Below are 16,635 nucleotides of genomic sequence, written 5' to 3' on the forward strand. Positions count from 1 at the left end.
ACATTTTGGCGTATCTGGATTGTCTTTGTGAAATGGGCTCGTGTGTTTTGCATGAAACATTGACTGTGGATTTTCCACTCTGAGCCGGAACACAATGAGCAATTTGCATTTCAAAGCCGGTCTCATTTTCACCACCTTGGTCTGCATTATGACGACTGAGTCAACCCCCACCACCGCCATCCTCCGAGCACCACGAGCTGCACGTTCTGTTAAAAGGTGCGAGTAATGTGCCTTACATAAGTGATGTCTGAGCGTTTGCGGCTCGAGTGATATGGCACAGAGAGCTTTTCTCAAGGCTATAAATAGTGTCCATATTGGAGACACGGATGTCCTAAAATCTTCTTTCTGTTATGCTCCTTAGCCTCAAAGTGCAGCCTCAGAGGGGCTGCGATGGGGAGACAAATGACTTCTCCGAGCCTCACTTCTTCTACACCTTTCTCACTTCTCGTACACACGCAAAACGAAAAGCTCCCACCAGCAGCAGGACAAAAAAAAAAAGATAAATATTTAATGCTGGTATTTGTGTATTTTCTCTGGAGCTGAGACTGTTCTCCGTGATACCTCCTGAAATATATAGGTCAAAAGGAAATCAAGGGGGGGGGGGGCTCCCATTTGGCTTTTATTTTTGGAGACAAAACAGAACACTTCCCTGATTTCTAGAAAAAGTGCTTTAATTATTAACATGTGGACGTGATAGCAGGATGCTGCACCCTGTCTGGGATTTGATCACACACACATGCAGGGGATACACTGTCTCACTGGAGATGTCAGCACATGTGTGCATATGGGAGTCGTGTCTATAGTATCTGTCAGAGGACCAGTGGGAGACGGGAGCTGTGAAGGTCAGCGTCTGATGTGCTCTTAGCCTTTGCACTTCACATCACACCCCTGGTGCTTTCTCTTCATCTCTTAAAAGACCATTTAAAGGATTTTGATTTGAATTTTGACCGTCATTGCAAGTAAATGTGACTTCAAATCTGTTAAAAGTACCTTTCACATGTCTTTTTTTTTGTTTGTTTTATATGGTAATTTTGAAGAAAGTGCTTCAGATCACAAGAAATTAAAATGAAAAGATGCCTAAATGAAGTAGATGACAGCTGAAAAACCAACACTGTGTCTCATTAAAGGTCTCTCACAGACAGATTAAACATAATCTGTTGAAAAATCAAATTCTGTGAATCTATGGAGATTAGTTTTTACCTTAACTCACATCCCCATCACTGACCTCCAACGTTAATGCTATGTTACAATCACGAAAAGTAAGAATTGACCAAATTGTTGATTTGCTGTGGATTTTCTCCGGCCGTCCAATGAGGAATGTGCGGTTAAGTGACATTTGGTTGCCAGAGACCTAATCCCGCTTTAAACTTCATGAGTGCATATAAGCAAATTACAAACCCCAGGATTAGATGAACAACACATAATGAGATGTAGCAGCAGATATCACTACCCAGCCTGCAGAGCTGCAGCCTGCAAGGCTCGAGGTTCATCCTCTGATATTTGACAAAATAGGAGAATAAAACCTGTCCAACCTGTTCCTTCTATTTGTGTACGCAGTCAGCATACGTCCATCCGAAGAGGCGTTGAAGAAGAGCTGCAAACTGTCTGCAGCGAGACAACATATTAGTCTCCACTTAATGTTTTTACCGCAAACAGCAGCGTGAGTTTGAACTTTTCAGGGTGTAAGAGCCTCCTGTTTCAGTCTGCGGGGATGGGTTTAGGAATTTACATAATTCCTAAACATTCCGTGTGCGCCAAGTGGATTTTCACTGCAGGAAAAAGAAATTAGTCGAGTTGTTATATAACCACTTACATTGTTAAAGCTGTGCTAAACTTAAGTGGGGAAATGTATAGGCACACTGTGTGCAGTATTAAGCTTTAAAGACAGGCCCTGTGCGCTCCAGCTACCTCTAGATGAGAGTCACAGTCCTCATAAAGGCAAAACACTGAAGCCCCTTAGCGATACAGACTACTGGCAGCAATTACGTTAAATGCGGTCAAAGTAGATTTCAACATCTCTGCAGTTCAGCTGTGGATAGATAAGCACATATAAATAATCCTGCGTATGATTTCATTGTCTGCTTTTAGATCATTTGTTTCTTGAGGATATCGGTCTTACGTGACGTCTGCCTCCTTTGAGATCTGATGGATTATGTGGAGCAGAAGAAAGCTCACAGAGCGGGGCAGATGTGTCAGGGGACAATCCAGATGAGGAGCATGCAGCTATATGATGTGGAGATATACAATCTGCCCTGAAAAGAGATCAAAACATGGGGTAAAAGCTATTGCTTTTCCTTTATAATAATCTATTCAGGGTGCATAATTCATGTGCTGTACTGGATTCACTGAACAGATTAGGCTTTGAAAGGCAAAACCCAAATCAATAAATGCTTGATTTGTGATGCTGTAATATTTGCTTATCTATAAAAAGAAAACACTCTTTTTGAAAAGTGCATGCACAGTATGACAACAACCATACCTGTAAGATACAAGAGATAAGGGAGATAAAAGTCCATCAAGCTGTCAGTGATAACCAAAACACACAAAACATCCCAATAAGTTCCTTCTATATATCAGGAATGTCATTCAAGACCCATTTATTTTATGATCAGTGAGAAACGGAACTTCTGTCAACCAGAAGTTCATTATAAAGGATTTTTAGGGACCTGACAAGGTAAAAGTTCAGAAAAGAAAAACCATAAAAAAAGACAGTTTGGGGCAAAATAAATAGTTTTTAGTTTTGATATTTTAGGTGGGCTACATGAAGGTAATAATACTGTTTTGTGACAATGCAAGACTTTTACTTTTAATGAAGTTTCTACCACTGATGGATCAACACAATCCCTCCGTAACGCCCTAGAAAATATTCAGTCAGCAGTGGCTAATGAAGTATCTTTCACTTAAGTAAAACTAATAATACCACAGTGTAAAAATACTCTATTACAAAGTAAAAGTCCTGCCCTCACAATTTTACAACATCAACATCAACATCAACAGAAGAAAAATAAATTATTTTGCAGAATGGCCCATTTCAGAATAAATGCTGAATTCTAATTATTGATACATAAGTATGCACAGTACTTCAATGCTGCGGCTGTATGTACTTTTGAATTTCACCAAAGGATCAATAAAGCCTTATCTTTATCCATAATAATACATCATAATTGATGAATAGTTTCTTATCAAACAAACATTAAACTGTTTTATTTATTTATTTATTTATTTATTTATTTTTTCCTATTTTGTATTTTATCCCTGTTTATGTCTTTTTATACTTCTGATACCACTGCTGCTGCCTGTAACCCCCAAATTTCCCTTGTGAGGGATTAATAAAGTATTATCTTTTCTTATCTTATTATCTGCAAAGCAACTGAAAATAAATGTAGTGCAATAAAAAGTACAACATTTACCTCCAGAGTGTAATGGAGTCAAATGGAAATACTCAAGTAAAGGTAAAAATTGTACTCAAGCACTTACGTTACTTTCCACCTCTTCTCTCAGGGGCCATTTTACTACATCAGCAGTACTTTTACTAGTGATATTTTAGGTGAATTTAGCGAATAATATTTTTAATTGTAACGGATTACTTCCACCGCTGACTGAACACCACAAACCCTCCACAACGTCCCACAAGACTACTCTGTAACTTTTATATCTCGTAATATTTTTCTTAATGGGGCTCTGAGCGGCGGGGAGCCAGGTGCGTTTACAAACTAAGCCCCGCCCACGTTTACCTTAAATGTCCATTGCACGGAAATATGATTGGCACAGAGCTACAGCTGCTCGCGCGGTGAGACATGGCGGAGTTCGCAGTCTGACAGAGAGGGCTCTTTGAAGAGTTTTTACACTTTTCAACATGTCGAAACTACTTGGTTTCTGGACCACAGCGTCTCCGTAACGTAAAGGAGCGGAGCTTAAAGCGGCAGACGCGTCTTTCTTGTTCTTTTCTTTTTTTTTTCTTCGGGAAGGACGAAGCGGCGGTTGGGAAAATGTGTTGTCATCTTCGCGCAGTCAACAGCCTTGGGCAACAAATATGGCTACTTCTTGTGTATCCTTCAGTTCGGGTTGAAAACCGTCCCGACTGGGCCGAGCGGGAGAGTTTCGGGGAGTCGCCGCAGTAGTCCGAAGTGAAGTCGACCGCGCAGAGAGACTAAAGACGGCTTCGCTTTTCGAGGAGATGGAGCCCAAGCATAAAGAGTTGTTGGAGAAATGTTACCAGAACTTGGTGGAGTCGATAACAGACGCGGACCGAGTGGTGGATGTTTTGGCTCACTGCGGGACCCTCAGCCAGGCGGAACGCTACGAGCTGGGACACAACTGCTCCTCCAGCTCGGAGAAAGTGGACCTCCTCCTGAAGATACTGCTCGGGAAGGACAGAGACCATTTCGCGGAGTTTTGCACAGCCCTGGAGAAGACGCACCCTCACCTGCACGCCGTGCTGCTGAATGGCATCGGACCGGTGGACCACACAACTGGTGAGAAGCCGCTGGGTTGATTCCTCCATCGGTATCTGCTCATAACAATGAGGGAAATGTCGTGTGTAAAAGTAGATGAGTGTGGAGGCTTCTGTGGCTTTATGATGGTGATGTTTAGAGCACTGGAGTCGTGTAGTTTGCTTATAACTCAGCCTGTTTTCGATCCTGCTCAGAGCATGATCTGACCAACATTTGGGGGTATTGACCATATGACAGTTTGATGAGGGGCATGACTTTTCCTTTGGGCAAGAATAAACAGAGAGAGAAGGAGAGGGGGAGAGAGGGGCTACACAATCATGTGACCTGATGCTTATTTACACTCACACTACTGTGCTTGTTTCCTTTGCCATGTCACTAAAAGCACAGCCTGCTAGCCCTTTGTGAAAGCTTTTAATGGACCCAAAAAGGCTCCAACAATCAATGTAGTGACAGCAGGGCTGCCCCTGTGTGTGTGTGTGTGTGTGTGTGTGTGTGTGTGTGTGTGTGTGTGTGTGTGTGTGTGAGAATCAATAACCCACTGTAGAAGTTAAATGAACGAGTGAAGAATTAAATGTGGGCTCATGCACACAGTGCAGGGATGTGCAGGAGCAGGAAAAACATGTCTGCTTCGTTTGTGTCCTGGTGCAGCTGCAGCTAATGTTTGTTGTCATTATTAATCTGTAAATGAGCCTTTTTTTATTAATTGAATGGCAGTTTGGGTTTTGATATGTCTTCAAATGGCTTGTAGGGCTGCGACTAATGATCGTTTTCATTATTGGTTAGTCTGCTGATGTATTTGTTCATCAAAATATCAAACAGCCCAAAGTGGCTTTTTCAAAATGCTTCTTTCGTCCAACCAACACTTCTAAACTCAGATATTTACCAAAGAAACAGAGAAATGCAGCAAACCCTTACAGTTGAGAAGCTGGAAATGCTTTGACAACAAATCAATTACTTATCCAGCTTATCAATTTAGGATTTTCATAGTAAAATGTGTTCAGAATGACCTTTTTTAGGTGGTTTAATATCAACAGAAATCAACAATCTGTGTATTAACTTCTGATTCTGTATAGAAATGGTGTGGAGAGTTTACGCTGTGTGCCATCACTGCTGAGAAATGGGTTCATTGCACATTGCCTTTAGGTTTAATGTCCTAACATACCACAGATTCCACTTTCATGCTGTATTATTTCACCCTCATCAGTGACTTCATCTCTTAGCAAAATTCGTTGTAATATGAGTCATTTTGTCCAGTTTTCCTCAGAAAAACACACCACCTTTCCCTCTAAATTTGTTTTTCTCCCTCACGGCAAAATCCCACAGGAATACTGTCTTTATGATGCTAATAAATGTATCATCATAAGCCAACCCGGTGATGATTTATTAAAAAAAATGTATCACTTTGAGCTGTAAATCCCTCATTCGTATGTAGCTTGCAGTAAATACATAATATTGAGCAGCAGCGGTGGCACGTGGTCCTTACTCGGCACCTGTGCTGCACCTTTGCATTTCAGACGCAGCATTTGCGTTGCTGGTTACGTTGCTCACTCTCAGCTATCGCTTCATACTCAGCGAGCTGAACGGTGAGGTGTTAATTATGCATTTTATTCGGCCCTCATTATTTATAAGAGAACAGAAGCCGCAGAGTGAGTCCATTTTCCTAAGCCTTTTCATTTTTGCGCCGCATTTCACAAACGTGCACCGAGTCTATCGCCGAGCACTGATAGGCTTCCTGCTGCCGAGGAGGTTTGTGCACAGACGTGTTCTGGGCTGGTCTTCGTCGTCTGCAGCTCCCCGTTGGAAGTCACACAGGACACAAATGGGCTGAGCTGCTTTTTGCTACTGGGCAGACAGGTTCCTCCACTGCGCAGCCAGAAGACGGGCCTTTCCCCAGCCAAAGCAGTAGCTTGTCACAGCCTATGTGTTTTGAAATTACACGCCGTCAGCAGCCTCATTGAGCTGCTCCCCAGTCACCCACAGTCTCAGGGGGGGACAGAGGTAGATCATCTTTGGAATCAAAACAAGGTTAACGAGGCAGCGCTTCGTTAGTTAACCCCAGCAGGCGGCCAAATGTCAACAACGGAGGTGCAAAAAAGAGCAGATTGAAATCAACGAGCTGCAAGACTTTGGCTGTGATGTGAATGTGATGCATGCCTGTGCGGTGGTTTAAAAGGTGCATGTCCCCGAAGGCTTGTTTGTTTGCTTCTTTTTTTTAATAAAAACAAGAAAATCTGTAGTTTTATATAACCATAGCTTCAGGGCTTGACAGCAGAGACCTTTTGTTTGCGGATTGTTTTCACCTTTTCTGAAGAACAATAACGTGACGGCAGCACATCATATGGGTGTGTGTCGCGGCTGACGTGTTCAATTGGCTGCGCTGTGCAACTGCGACAAAAGACTGTATGTTCGGTCGTATGTTTTCTGTAGATGTCCTGATCTTCTGTCCATTTAACGGGGAAATAAGTGTCTTTCATTCTATCAGCAGGCTTTAGGTGCTTCCACAGACACTAGTTAGCATTTCATTGCACATTCAAAACCTTTTTCCAGCAGTTTCAAACCCATGATTGAGCCTCATTGGGCTTTTTTTTGTGCAGCTCATTTCTTTACATAATAAAACACGAGTCTGCAGCCAGGCTATTAATGTCTGCACCACACTGCCTGGTCATTGTTGTGACGTTTCACTCTGAACCACAAACGTCAACCTGATTTCATTTTGGACGCCATGAAGCACAAGTGTCCAGACCAAAGTTCATTGCAGTCCATCCAGTAATTGTTAAAGAGGAGCTGAAATGATTGGTCCTGTTGGAGTACAACGGCATGCGTGGGGGAAAAAAAAGTCGTATGAGGGTGCACTGACATGTAGCAGGCAGATGAACATCGCCAGCTGAGGTGAAATTCCTATCAACTCCACATCAAGATTTGCTTTGCCGCCGGATGCAAATTTGTTCATGTGTGACCTTACGCTGCAGCTTTTAGCGGCTGCAGAGGGAGCTGCGTGAAATCTGATAAACAGCCACGCTCATGCCGTCTAATAGGCCTTTTTTCGTTTACAGCAGGATAAGCATGAGTGTAAATAACAAAATTAATAATGGCTGAATTCTGTGTGCTGCAAACTGCATCATGCTGGCTCAGTGTCTTTGTGTTGAATAAGAAGCTGATGTTATTAATGGCACCTGTGCTTCTCTGTCTGCTGTGAAACAGTCTGGTTTCATTATTACAGTAAATAATTTCACTGCCCATCACGTCACAATTTCAACACTAGATGCTTGTTTATCTTTGCTTGAACGTGTAAAAACTGTCAGATTTGGGCTTTAAACGGTGATGAATTGACAGATATCAGTTCAATTATCTTTACCTGACCAGTGTTTTATTTTATGACTTCCTCTGTGTCCACTTCCTGGACCTGTTGCGTCAGTGAGTAATACAACGTGACCTTATGGACTCGCGCAGGATAAGAAGTCGCTTTTACCTCCAGATCATATTTAACTCATTGCAGGAGAATCAGATCTGAGGAGGAACATGAGCCTTTTTTCAGATTCGGTTGTCGTGACTTTAAAAAAAAAAAAAGAGATCAACCCAAATGAGATACTTGAGCGGTGAGGGTCAGACCCGCAGCGAGGTCCGGGTCACATGACTTCCACGGAGCAGAAAAGTGAGTGTGCTATGACACAGGGAACCTTGCCCATTGAGAGACTCTCTGCTCAAACAGAGTCATGGGAAACTTAAGCTAGAGGGAGAACAAAGAGAGCTTGATCCATGGGATGCCACGGTTCCTGAGGCACATCAGTCTTTTTTTTTTTTTTTCTCCTCTCTTTCAGTCCTTTGCTGGGAAAAAGAGGGGTGAGCCATGTTAGCTGGGCTCCTTCCAGTCTTAATCAAACTCATAGTCTCCTTTAGCTAGTGGGAACTCAGCCAGCCAGGGATTGATTTAGAGTACTGAGACGTGGGTAAATAGAACCGTTTGTCATGCTCCCGCTCCGAGCCGAGAGCTAGACTTTACATCAGGGGTGGAAGTTGCTGATTTAACCGAACCCTAAGCTGCTCATCCCACGGCCGAGTTAGATCTCAGCAAATGTGCGCTGCTGGCTGTTTGATCGAGACTTGTGCAGTCTGCGAAATGTTTTAAGCACCATTAAAATGTCTTCTCTTTTTTTCTGACACACTTAGAGGAAATGTGCGGAGGTGCTTGTTTGAGTCACGTCTGATGAAAAGAGGGAGCAGTTGGGAGCAGTTTTGCTGCACTTCAGCCGACGAAGCATTATTAAACAACAATTTTGGCAATCTGTGAATTGTTTGTCAACCAAAGTTTCTCTATTTATAGAATAAAAATGGCTTCACCTTGGCCTCTGACACGGTGATGGATGAGTTTTAGTGTTTTCGGACATTTTATTGTCATATGCGCACGTAAATTTGAAGCTGTAGGTCAGTCGATACAAGATACTTGAGGCCGATATTGATATTTGACACAGATGTAAATCAGATAATGAAACATCAGTCTTTTTTGCATAAACACGTAACAGAAAAGCTTTGGAGCTGAAGAATACAACAATTAATGGGCAGCTAGTAAAACACCAAACACTCACTTCTTCCAGCTTTTCCATGTTTTGTGTTTGCTGCTTTTCTTCATCTAAAGTGATAGAAATCTAACTAACCTTGTCTGATATCATATTTAGATAAGTATGGTTGCCATTTTTCACTTTGTTCAGCCATTATCTAGACACAATGATTAACCAGTTCATTGAAAAAAAGAAATCATCCTGCGAAGTGCTAATGGAAATGATTGTTAGTTGCAGCCCTACACTGTTTCTAAATGACATCCATATATCTGAAAGAACGTGCATTCTACATCTAGTTCTGGCTTTGGTCCCCATGAGCAGGATCGACCTCAGATTTCTCTATTTTTTCGACACCATATGCCATCAGAATGACATGAAAGATGCCATAAACACTTAAAACTTCAGCACATAGTGGCTTTAATAGACCAATCCTGAAAATGATCAATAGTCCCACCAGCGATGAAAACAATTGTTCCTTCAGCTTCTTTTCAAAAGTTACTTTAACTTTGCTTTTTCAAGTAACACAATCCTCTCCATAATACTTGGTGTTGCACTGAAGCTTCCTCTCTGTACAGTTAATTATGAATCACTGTAGGCTATAAAAGAAGGGGCTTTCACGGGGGGCGGGGGGGGGGCTGTGTGATGTTGTCAGAGGAGATAAAAGGAGAAGCTCTGAGGCTGCAGCCTCTTTGGGGCCCTGGCTAGTCAGTATTCAAGCTCCCTGCCCAACTGATAATTAGCTACACTCTGCTGTCAGCCCACAGGCCCGTCATCCCAAGTTGGGGAAAGTCCCACCTTATTATGTCTCCAGCTGGCCCCTTTTTTCAGCAAAGGCCCCTGAATGTAACCTAAGCCACGGAGCCTTGATGTCGCATACAATGCCGCAGATAATCATCTTACTGTAATGCAGACATGGTCGAGTACACTCACAACTGACTTTAATGTTTTGTTCGCCTGGCAGGGTCCACTTACAGCATCTTGTCCACCATGCCGTCGGACTCAGAAAGCAGCAGCTCTCTCAGCAGCTTAGGTGAGTGTGGCGCTCACGGTGGTGTTCAGGTGACAGGTGTGCAAATAGAGAAAAAAGGAAACAAAATGTTATCTTCTATGTGCAAAGAGTTAACCTTAGCACACACTCCAAAGATAATATGCATCAACTAAGAGTCAGTCATTGGTTGCTGCTTGTTTAGACTCTGAGCACATGCAAGTGATTACACAGATGTGAGAAGGATTTAGAAACCCTCTACCCCCAAACACACACACACACACACACACACACACACACACACACACACACACACACACAGACCTGGTTCATTTAGTCATAGGATTTGACTGGTTCATGCCACTGAAAGGGAAACACAACTTTGATTTGTATCAGTGGGGGATTCCTGTGTGACCTATTCACAAAAACTGTGGTTAATGAGTACGACAGCGAGGCCGTAAAGTAATGAAGTAGAATGTCAAACTGATTTTGGCTGCACAAATGTGAGCAATCATTGAAAATGTGTTTTCTCGAACAACAAAGACAACCAACATAAGTTTTAGGTAATAGTTGAAAAAATGCCGCTTGTTTTGAGTTTTAAGGAAGCACATGTCGGTTATACTTTTTAAGATTTTAGAGAAATTAAGCTTTTAAAGAAGTCGATGGCGCCCATCATTCGAGCTTTGTGAACGGCACATGCCACCAGTGACATGCTGACTCACGCAGGTACACCCGGTCAAGCCTCCTCCCCTCCGCCCGCCCAAATGGACAGCCACCAGGTGAGCGAGAAGATGGAGACGGTTCTGTTCCAGCTCCGACATGTGACCCGCGAGAGGGACGACCTCCGTAAACGCCTGGCCCTCTCTTCGCCTGGAACCACCTTCGATGACTGCAGGTACTGTGTTGGTCTCGTGCCCCTAAGTGCCTGTTTTCCAAAACAAACATTTGCAGAAAAGGGCAGTGATCCCGTGTGCGCTTGCACGCTGTGAATAGAGGCATTTTGCCTTGTTCAGCCTTTGAAAGCAACAGAAAAAACAAGCGAGTTGAGGTCATACGTGACGCAAAATTGTTTTAAAATATGCTCAAGTCTGTAAAACAAGGGGTAAGCATGCAATTTTTATGATGCCCCTCTTCCCTCGTGTTCCCGTAAGCACAAAGTTTGTGATGTTTATCTCGCTCTGACTTCTCTCATCCTCCCATGTGGCATCTTAAAAACTCAGTTTTGTCTGCCTTCTTCCCTCTCTGTGTAATAGACCAAACTCGAAAGCAGGTCATGACTACGAGCGTCTGAAGCTGCAGTGCATGAAGGCGATGGCAGACCTGCAGTCCCTGCAGAACCAGCACAGCACCACCCTGAAGAGGTGCGAGGAGGCTGTGAAGAAAGCAGACTTCTACCAGTGAGTGGAAGAGCCTACTACAGGGCCTTTGTAAATTTTTTAACAGCCGCCGCATTTGTGCTGTATGCATTTGCGCTCCGCCTGCAGGGTTGTAGCTGGTACTCAGCTCCCTCTCTGACACACTCACAGCAGATTGCATAGAAGAGATTTTATTTCTGTGAAAGTAATAGGGATGAAGCCTGTATACCAGTCCAAAAGCTGACGAGTTAAAACCTGTGAAAAACCCTTCAATTTAATTTCATGTTTTTCTTTTTAAAGTTTTTATTGTCTTAGCAGCATAAATCCCGAGTCGTCTTTTCAGACCAAAGGTTGAGAGCCTGAATTACTCCTCTATAAGTAATGCCTTTAAAGAGTTCATGCCAAAGCGTGGCTCTGTAATCATCATCATCTGAATCCAGTGTGCATGGCACGGCATCTGTGCCATGAGGATAATGCTACCAACAGAGCATTTGTTGTCCCGTGAAATAAGCTGTGCCGAGTTGACATGAAGGCGGGGGGGCGGGGGGGGCGGTGGTCCATTTGTGTGATTCACTGAGGCCATACTGTCTCCAAAGTGTAGGGAACTAACATCTGTCCCCAATGCAAACAGGCGGATGAAGGATTATTGCCACGTTTAAGCCTCTCCTTCTGAACCCTGTTTGCACATCAGAGAGAGTCTTTATTTATTACTGTCCTGTCTGCCTCTGCACTTATCCATTTTAACTAAACACCAACCTCTCTGAATGTGAAAACACATTGTACTGAGATCAATAAGTCACTTAACACGTAGGCCAGCATTAGGGCTCAGTAATCATGGAGGATTTTATTGATCCTCATTGTATTCATGTCTGTGCTGTGTCCAGTTAAGCAGCATTACGTAAGAGGCTTTTTTATCTGTTAATATCAGCATAAAACTAATTAGCATCTCTGAAGTGGCATGACGACCTGAAAAGAGGGGTTTTAAGACAATACTCAAAATATTACCTTATGATTTTTTTAATTTCACTGTAAATTACTGCATATCAGAGTCAAGAAGAAAGTTCCTTTAGAGAGTGAGCTTGAACTTGTCTACAGTTGTAGCCTGTGTGTGATTTTTAATTTATTTGTTGAGTTTGATTTTTATGTAAGGTTAAAAAAAAAAACAAGCTTTGGCTTGAGCCGGGCACATCTAAAAATAAGCCATATGCACAGAACCCGAGGGAGAGTAAAATCCCGTCCATTAATTTGTAGAAATTGTGGATTGTTGTTTCCGAGAAGTGCTGAAATGATGAGTTGATTGAAAGGAAATTACAGTAATCAACAGCAATTTTCATAATCAGTTAATCACTTAAGTAGTTTATCAAGCAAAATGCCAGACAGCCTCTGTTTCCAGCTTCTCTAATGAGGGGATTTGGTGTTTTTCACTGTTTCGTGTCACTGTAATTTGAATGTCTTTTGGGTTTTGGACAGTCTGCAAAATGAAAACTTCACCTCGTGTTCTCGGAACTAGTGATGGACAATTTTCTTGTACAGCCCTGATTCCAAAAAAGTTGGGACGCTGCGTGAATGCAATCATTCGCAAACCAAATCGGTTTGCCGACAACAGTTTTACAAAGTGTTTCTGAGCACATGTAGTAACATCCTTTATCCAATCATGTGTTCACAAAGTGGTGAACCTCGCTCCATCCTCGCTTGTGAACGACTGAGCCTTTCCAGGATGCCCGTTTCACACCCAATCATGATACTATCACCTGTTACCAATCAACCTGTTTACCTGTGGATCGTTCCAAACAGGTATTTTTCAGGAAAGCATATATTTACAAAAATCTATGAAATTAATGAGGTCATTAAATTAAAAATATTGTTTTTGTGCTGTTTTCAATTGAGTATATGTCAAAAAAGATCAGCAAACGCTCACATTCTGTTTTTTTTTTTGTGTTTTGCACAGCGTCCCAACTTTTTTGGAATCGGCTGTGAAATGTTTTCTGTAAAGTAAACAGTGCATCTAAATCATCATATTACGTGCTAAATAATCATTAGTTGAGTATTTGTTGGTCTGTGACTCAAAGGGTGTAGTCATACTTTTTCTTGGCTTCGAGTGCTGTGATGCTGATTTTAAACATGGCTGGCAGCGCCCACGGTCTGATGGTACTTTCTGTGGTGTCTCCTCAGCACGCTGCACAGCCGTCTGGCGAGCGAGCACGCCCAGCTGAAAGACGAGCTGGAGGTGGTGAGGCAGGACAACATCCAGCTGGTCAGGGAGCACAACCACGTGAAGCAGGCCTGCGAGGAGCTGAGGAGGCTGCACGACGACGACCAGAGAGAGGTGGCCGACATGAGGATGCTGCACCAGCAGGTACCTGTGGAACTGGCAATCCTGCCTAAATTAACGCTTACACAGCAACATTCGGGTGCAGACTGTCGACACACAAAGTAGCGCTCATTCCCATCTCAGACCTTCTTTGAGATTTAATGATTTAGGTCTTGACGTTTGAGACAGAAATCAACGTAGTTCTCGCTCGCTGACCATTGCTTCCAAGACATCACTCAGAGAAATGGGGTCAGGCGAGCTCGTCCTCCCGTGTCTCCATCGATCAAAGCGTTCTTTCAAATGAGACAAATGACTTAACCTGCGTCTTTTAATGTTCATCCGTCTGACATTCAGTCAGAAGGTCAGATCATTAAATGTTTGCAGTAGCTTACATAACAGTGGGGGTTGTCTTGCATTGCTCTTTGATAGCAAAGATACATGCCTCATTGTGCTCAGAGCTCATGTCATCATTATGTAAACTGATGTTCAGCGTCAGTCAGATTAGGAGTCAAATTAGCTCAGTGAAGTCAGTCCACAGTCGACCTTTATTGTGTAGTTGTTAGATGCCCGTGACAAAGTACATACTGGACTTTTGTCTTTTGAGAAACATGTCTTGGTTTGTCCTCTAGCGTTTTTCCGCTTGTGTACTTTAGCAGTGTACTAGTAAAAGAAAAATCTGTATCTGGAAGGATATGTGTGCATATGCAGGATTAAGGTTGATGGCCTCCTTACCTGGTCTGGAGTGGGACAGAGGACGGAGGTACAATCACTTTCACTTCCTGTATAAGGCAAAGTCCAGCACTTGTGCTGACGCACGTGTATGACCATGTTGACTAAGTTATCTTGCATAATCACGTAAATCATTTCCTGTTTCTTGGATTATTTTGTTGTTTATATTTTTGGTATGTTTACCTTTTTAGCTCTTAGCTGGTCAGTAAAGAGGCAGACAGGAAACACTGTGAGAGTTAGGGCTTCATGACACACAAGAAAGATCTCTAAACTTGAACTGAGATCATTGTGACAGTTCTAACATATCTGTTACTGTCACACAGTCCTGTTTACGTTCACACCACAAACAGCATCAGTGATAAAGTTATTTTTCTAACTTGGATTTAAAACTTCATCATTTACATTAAAGTTCACCTGAATTGTAGATGTAAATGGAATTAGATAAAATCTCATCTTTATATAATTTAAGTGAGACACTATTGTCCTTTAAATGCACCATGAATAGATGAACCTGGCAGTCCCATTGCACTCCTCTAATTCAGCGAGGCACCTGAATGATGTCATTTACAGGTGATGAGAGAGGGGTCCTCTGATGTCCTCAACAAGCTGTATGACACAGCAGTGGACAAGTTGGAGGCCATGAAGAGCGACTATGAGGCCCTGAAGAAGCGCTACAACGAGAAGACGGCCGGTCACAACGCAGACCTGAGTCGTCTGGACCAGGCTGAGGAGGAGAACCACCGGCTGCAGAAACAGCTGGACATGCTGCTGAAGCAGAGAGACGCCGCCATCCATTATCAGCAGCAGTACTCCTCGTCAATAAGAAGGTGACGCAAACACACGAAACCAGCGGCACTAAAAGCTGCACGCACAAACTCAACAGCTGTAAAACGTCTAATGATTAACAGCAGTGGCTGCAAACTTTGCTACAAACTCAGTGCTTGAGTTTAATGCCAAGGTCAAAATCAAAGAGTGCTGAAACATTCCTTATCCAAGGCAGGTGAAGCTTTGCAGATGAGCAGATGCTTTCTCACTTTTCCTTTATGGTGCTTAAATTGCAAGCGTGGTCACTTTGCCTGTCTGTGTTTTTTTATTATATACCCATCTACTGAGGATGAAAATTCATAAAGAGCAGTAAAAACCCAAAACATTCTGGTGCAGGTTTGACAACACGCAGCAAGAACTGTCCAAGGCCGCAGCCCAGAACAAGGAGCTGCAGCGAGAGATGGAGCGGCTGCAGTCCGAGGTGACGCGGCTCAAGACGCAGCAGCTCAAGGCCGTCAAAGACTGTGAGAAGTACAAGGAGGAGCGGGACTCCGTGATCAACGAGTACCGCCTGATCATGAGCGAGCGGGACCAGGTGATAAAAGAGGTGGACCGGCTTCAGACCGGGCTGGAAATGGCGGAGGCGAAGCTGAAGAACACTTCCTCAGAGAGACGGGTGGCTAACGAGGAGCTGGAGGCTCTCCGACAGGTAAGAGTTAAGTTCGGTTTAAACATTAAGGACTGGGAGAACAGATAGTCCTGTTTGGATTGTGGATTTGTAGAAACTTGTCTTTAAAACAGGTTAATTTTAAGATCATGAATGTGGAAAACTTGTAGGAAGTTTGTCGAAGTAGCACCTTTTATTCTATGAGATTTTATCGATCCCCGGGCAGTGTCACAGCTGCACAAGAATCAGACCAAAGACGTGGATACAAAATTAAAAATAAACACTCTTCATGTATCAGAGTGAGACTGAAGATTCAGACAGTTATGAGCATTTCCTCAGTGTTGATCTCTATCATCCACTTGCGACCTGCGTTTGTGTGATATGAAGGAGCTGGCCTCAGCGCTGGTGGACAGGGACCGGGCCATCTGCGAAAAGAACGAGCTGCTGGAGAAATACTGCCACGAGGTGAAGGACAAGGCCGAGGCCCAGAAGGAGCTTAGCCAGGCCTGCAAGGACATCGAGACGGTGCGCGAGGAGAGGGACGTGGCCCGCAAGGAGAGGACGGAGGCCATCATCCAGAGGGACCAGCTGCTGCGAGAGTATTACCAGGCCAGACAGGTAGCCAGACAGACGGGAGATTTATCATTACAAGTGCAGGGATTGACTTATTCCTCTGACAATAATCCCTTCATCCCATCTCATATAGTAGTAATAAATGTTTTTTTTTTTTTTTTCCCAGCAGCTGGCAGGTTCCCACACATTGAATCTGTTGAGAAACGTGAGCATCACCCGTCACACACTGTTCCAATGTGA

General features: G+C 43.3%; 1 protein-coding gene across 7 annotated transcripts in view; it reads left to right on the forward strand.

Annotated features, from left to right (window-relative positions):
• Positions 1 to 3,764: 3,764 nt before the first annotated feature.
• LOC143338851 (disks large homolog 5-like) overlaps positions 3,765 to 16,635 on the forward strand; it is a 30,200-nt gene continuing 17,329 nt past the window's right edge. For 2 of the 7 annotated variants that reach the window (XM_076759666.1, XM_076759670.1), the window contains exons 1-9: positions 3,792 to 4,475; positions 9,972 to 10,040; positions 10,722 to 10,890; positions 11,249 to 11,392; positions 13,523 to 13,706; positions 14,961 to 15,217; positions 15,552 to 15,864; positions 16,210 to 16,440; positions 16,562 to 16,600. In XM_076759666.1, the coding sequence (XP_076615781.1) occupies positions 4,178 to 4,475; positions 9,972 to 10,040; positions 10,722 to 10,890; positions 11,249 to 11,392; positions 13,523 to 13,706; positions 14,961 to 15,217; positions 15,552 to 15,864; positions 16,210 to 16,440; positions 16,562 to 16,600 (1,704 nt within the window). In that variant the 5' untranslated portion in view covers positions 3,792 to 4,177. Of the gene's footprint in view, positions 4,476 to 9,971; positions 10,041 to 10,721; positions 10,891 to 11,248; positions 11,393 to 13,522; positions 13,707 to 14,960; positions 15,218 to 15,551; positions 15,865 to 16,209; positions 16,441 to 16,561; positions 16,601 to 16,635 lie in introns of all 7 variants that reach the window. The other 5 variants (XM_076759667.1, XM_076759672.1, XM_076759671.1 and 2 more) reach the window with 3 other exon arrangements.

The sequence above is a fragment of the Chaetodon auriga genome, chromosome 20 (assembly GCF_051107435.1).
Source record: "Chaetodon auriga isolate fChaAug3 chromosome 20, fChaAug3.hap1, whole genome shotgun sequence".
NCBI lineage: Eukaryota > Metazoa > Chordata > Actinopteri > Chaetodontiformes > Chaetodontidae > Chaetodon > Chaetodon auriga.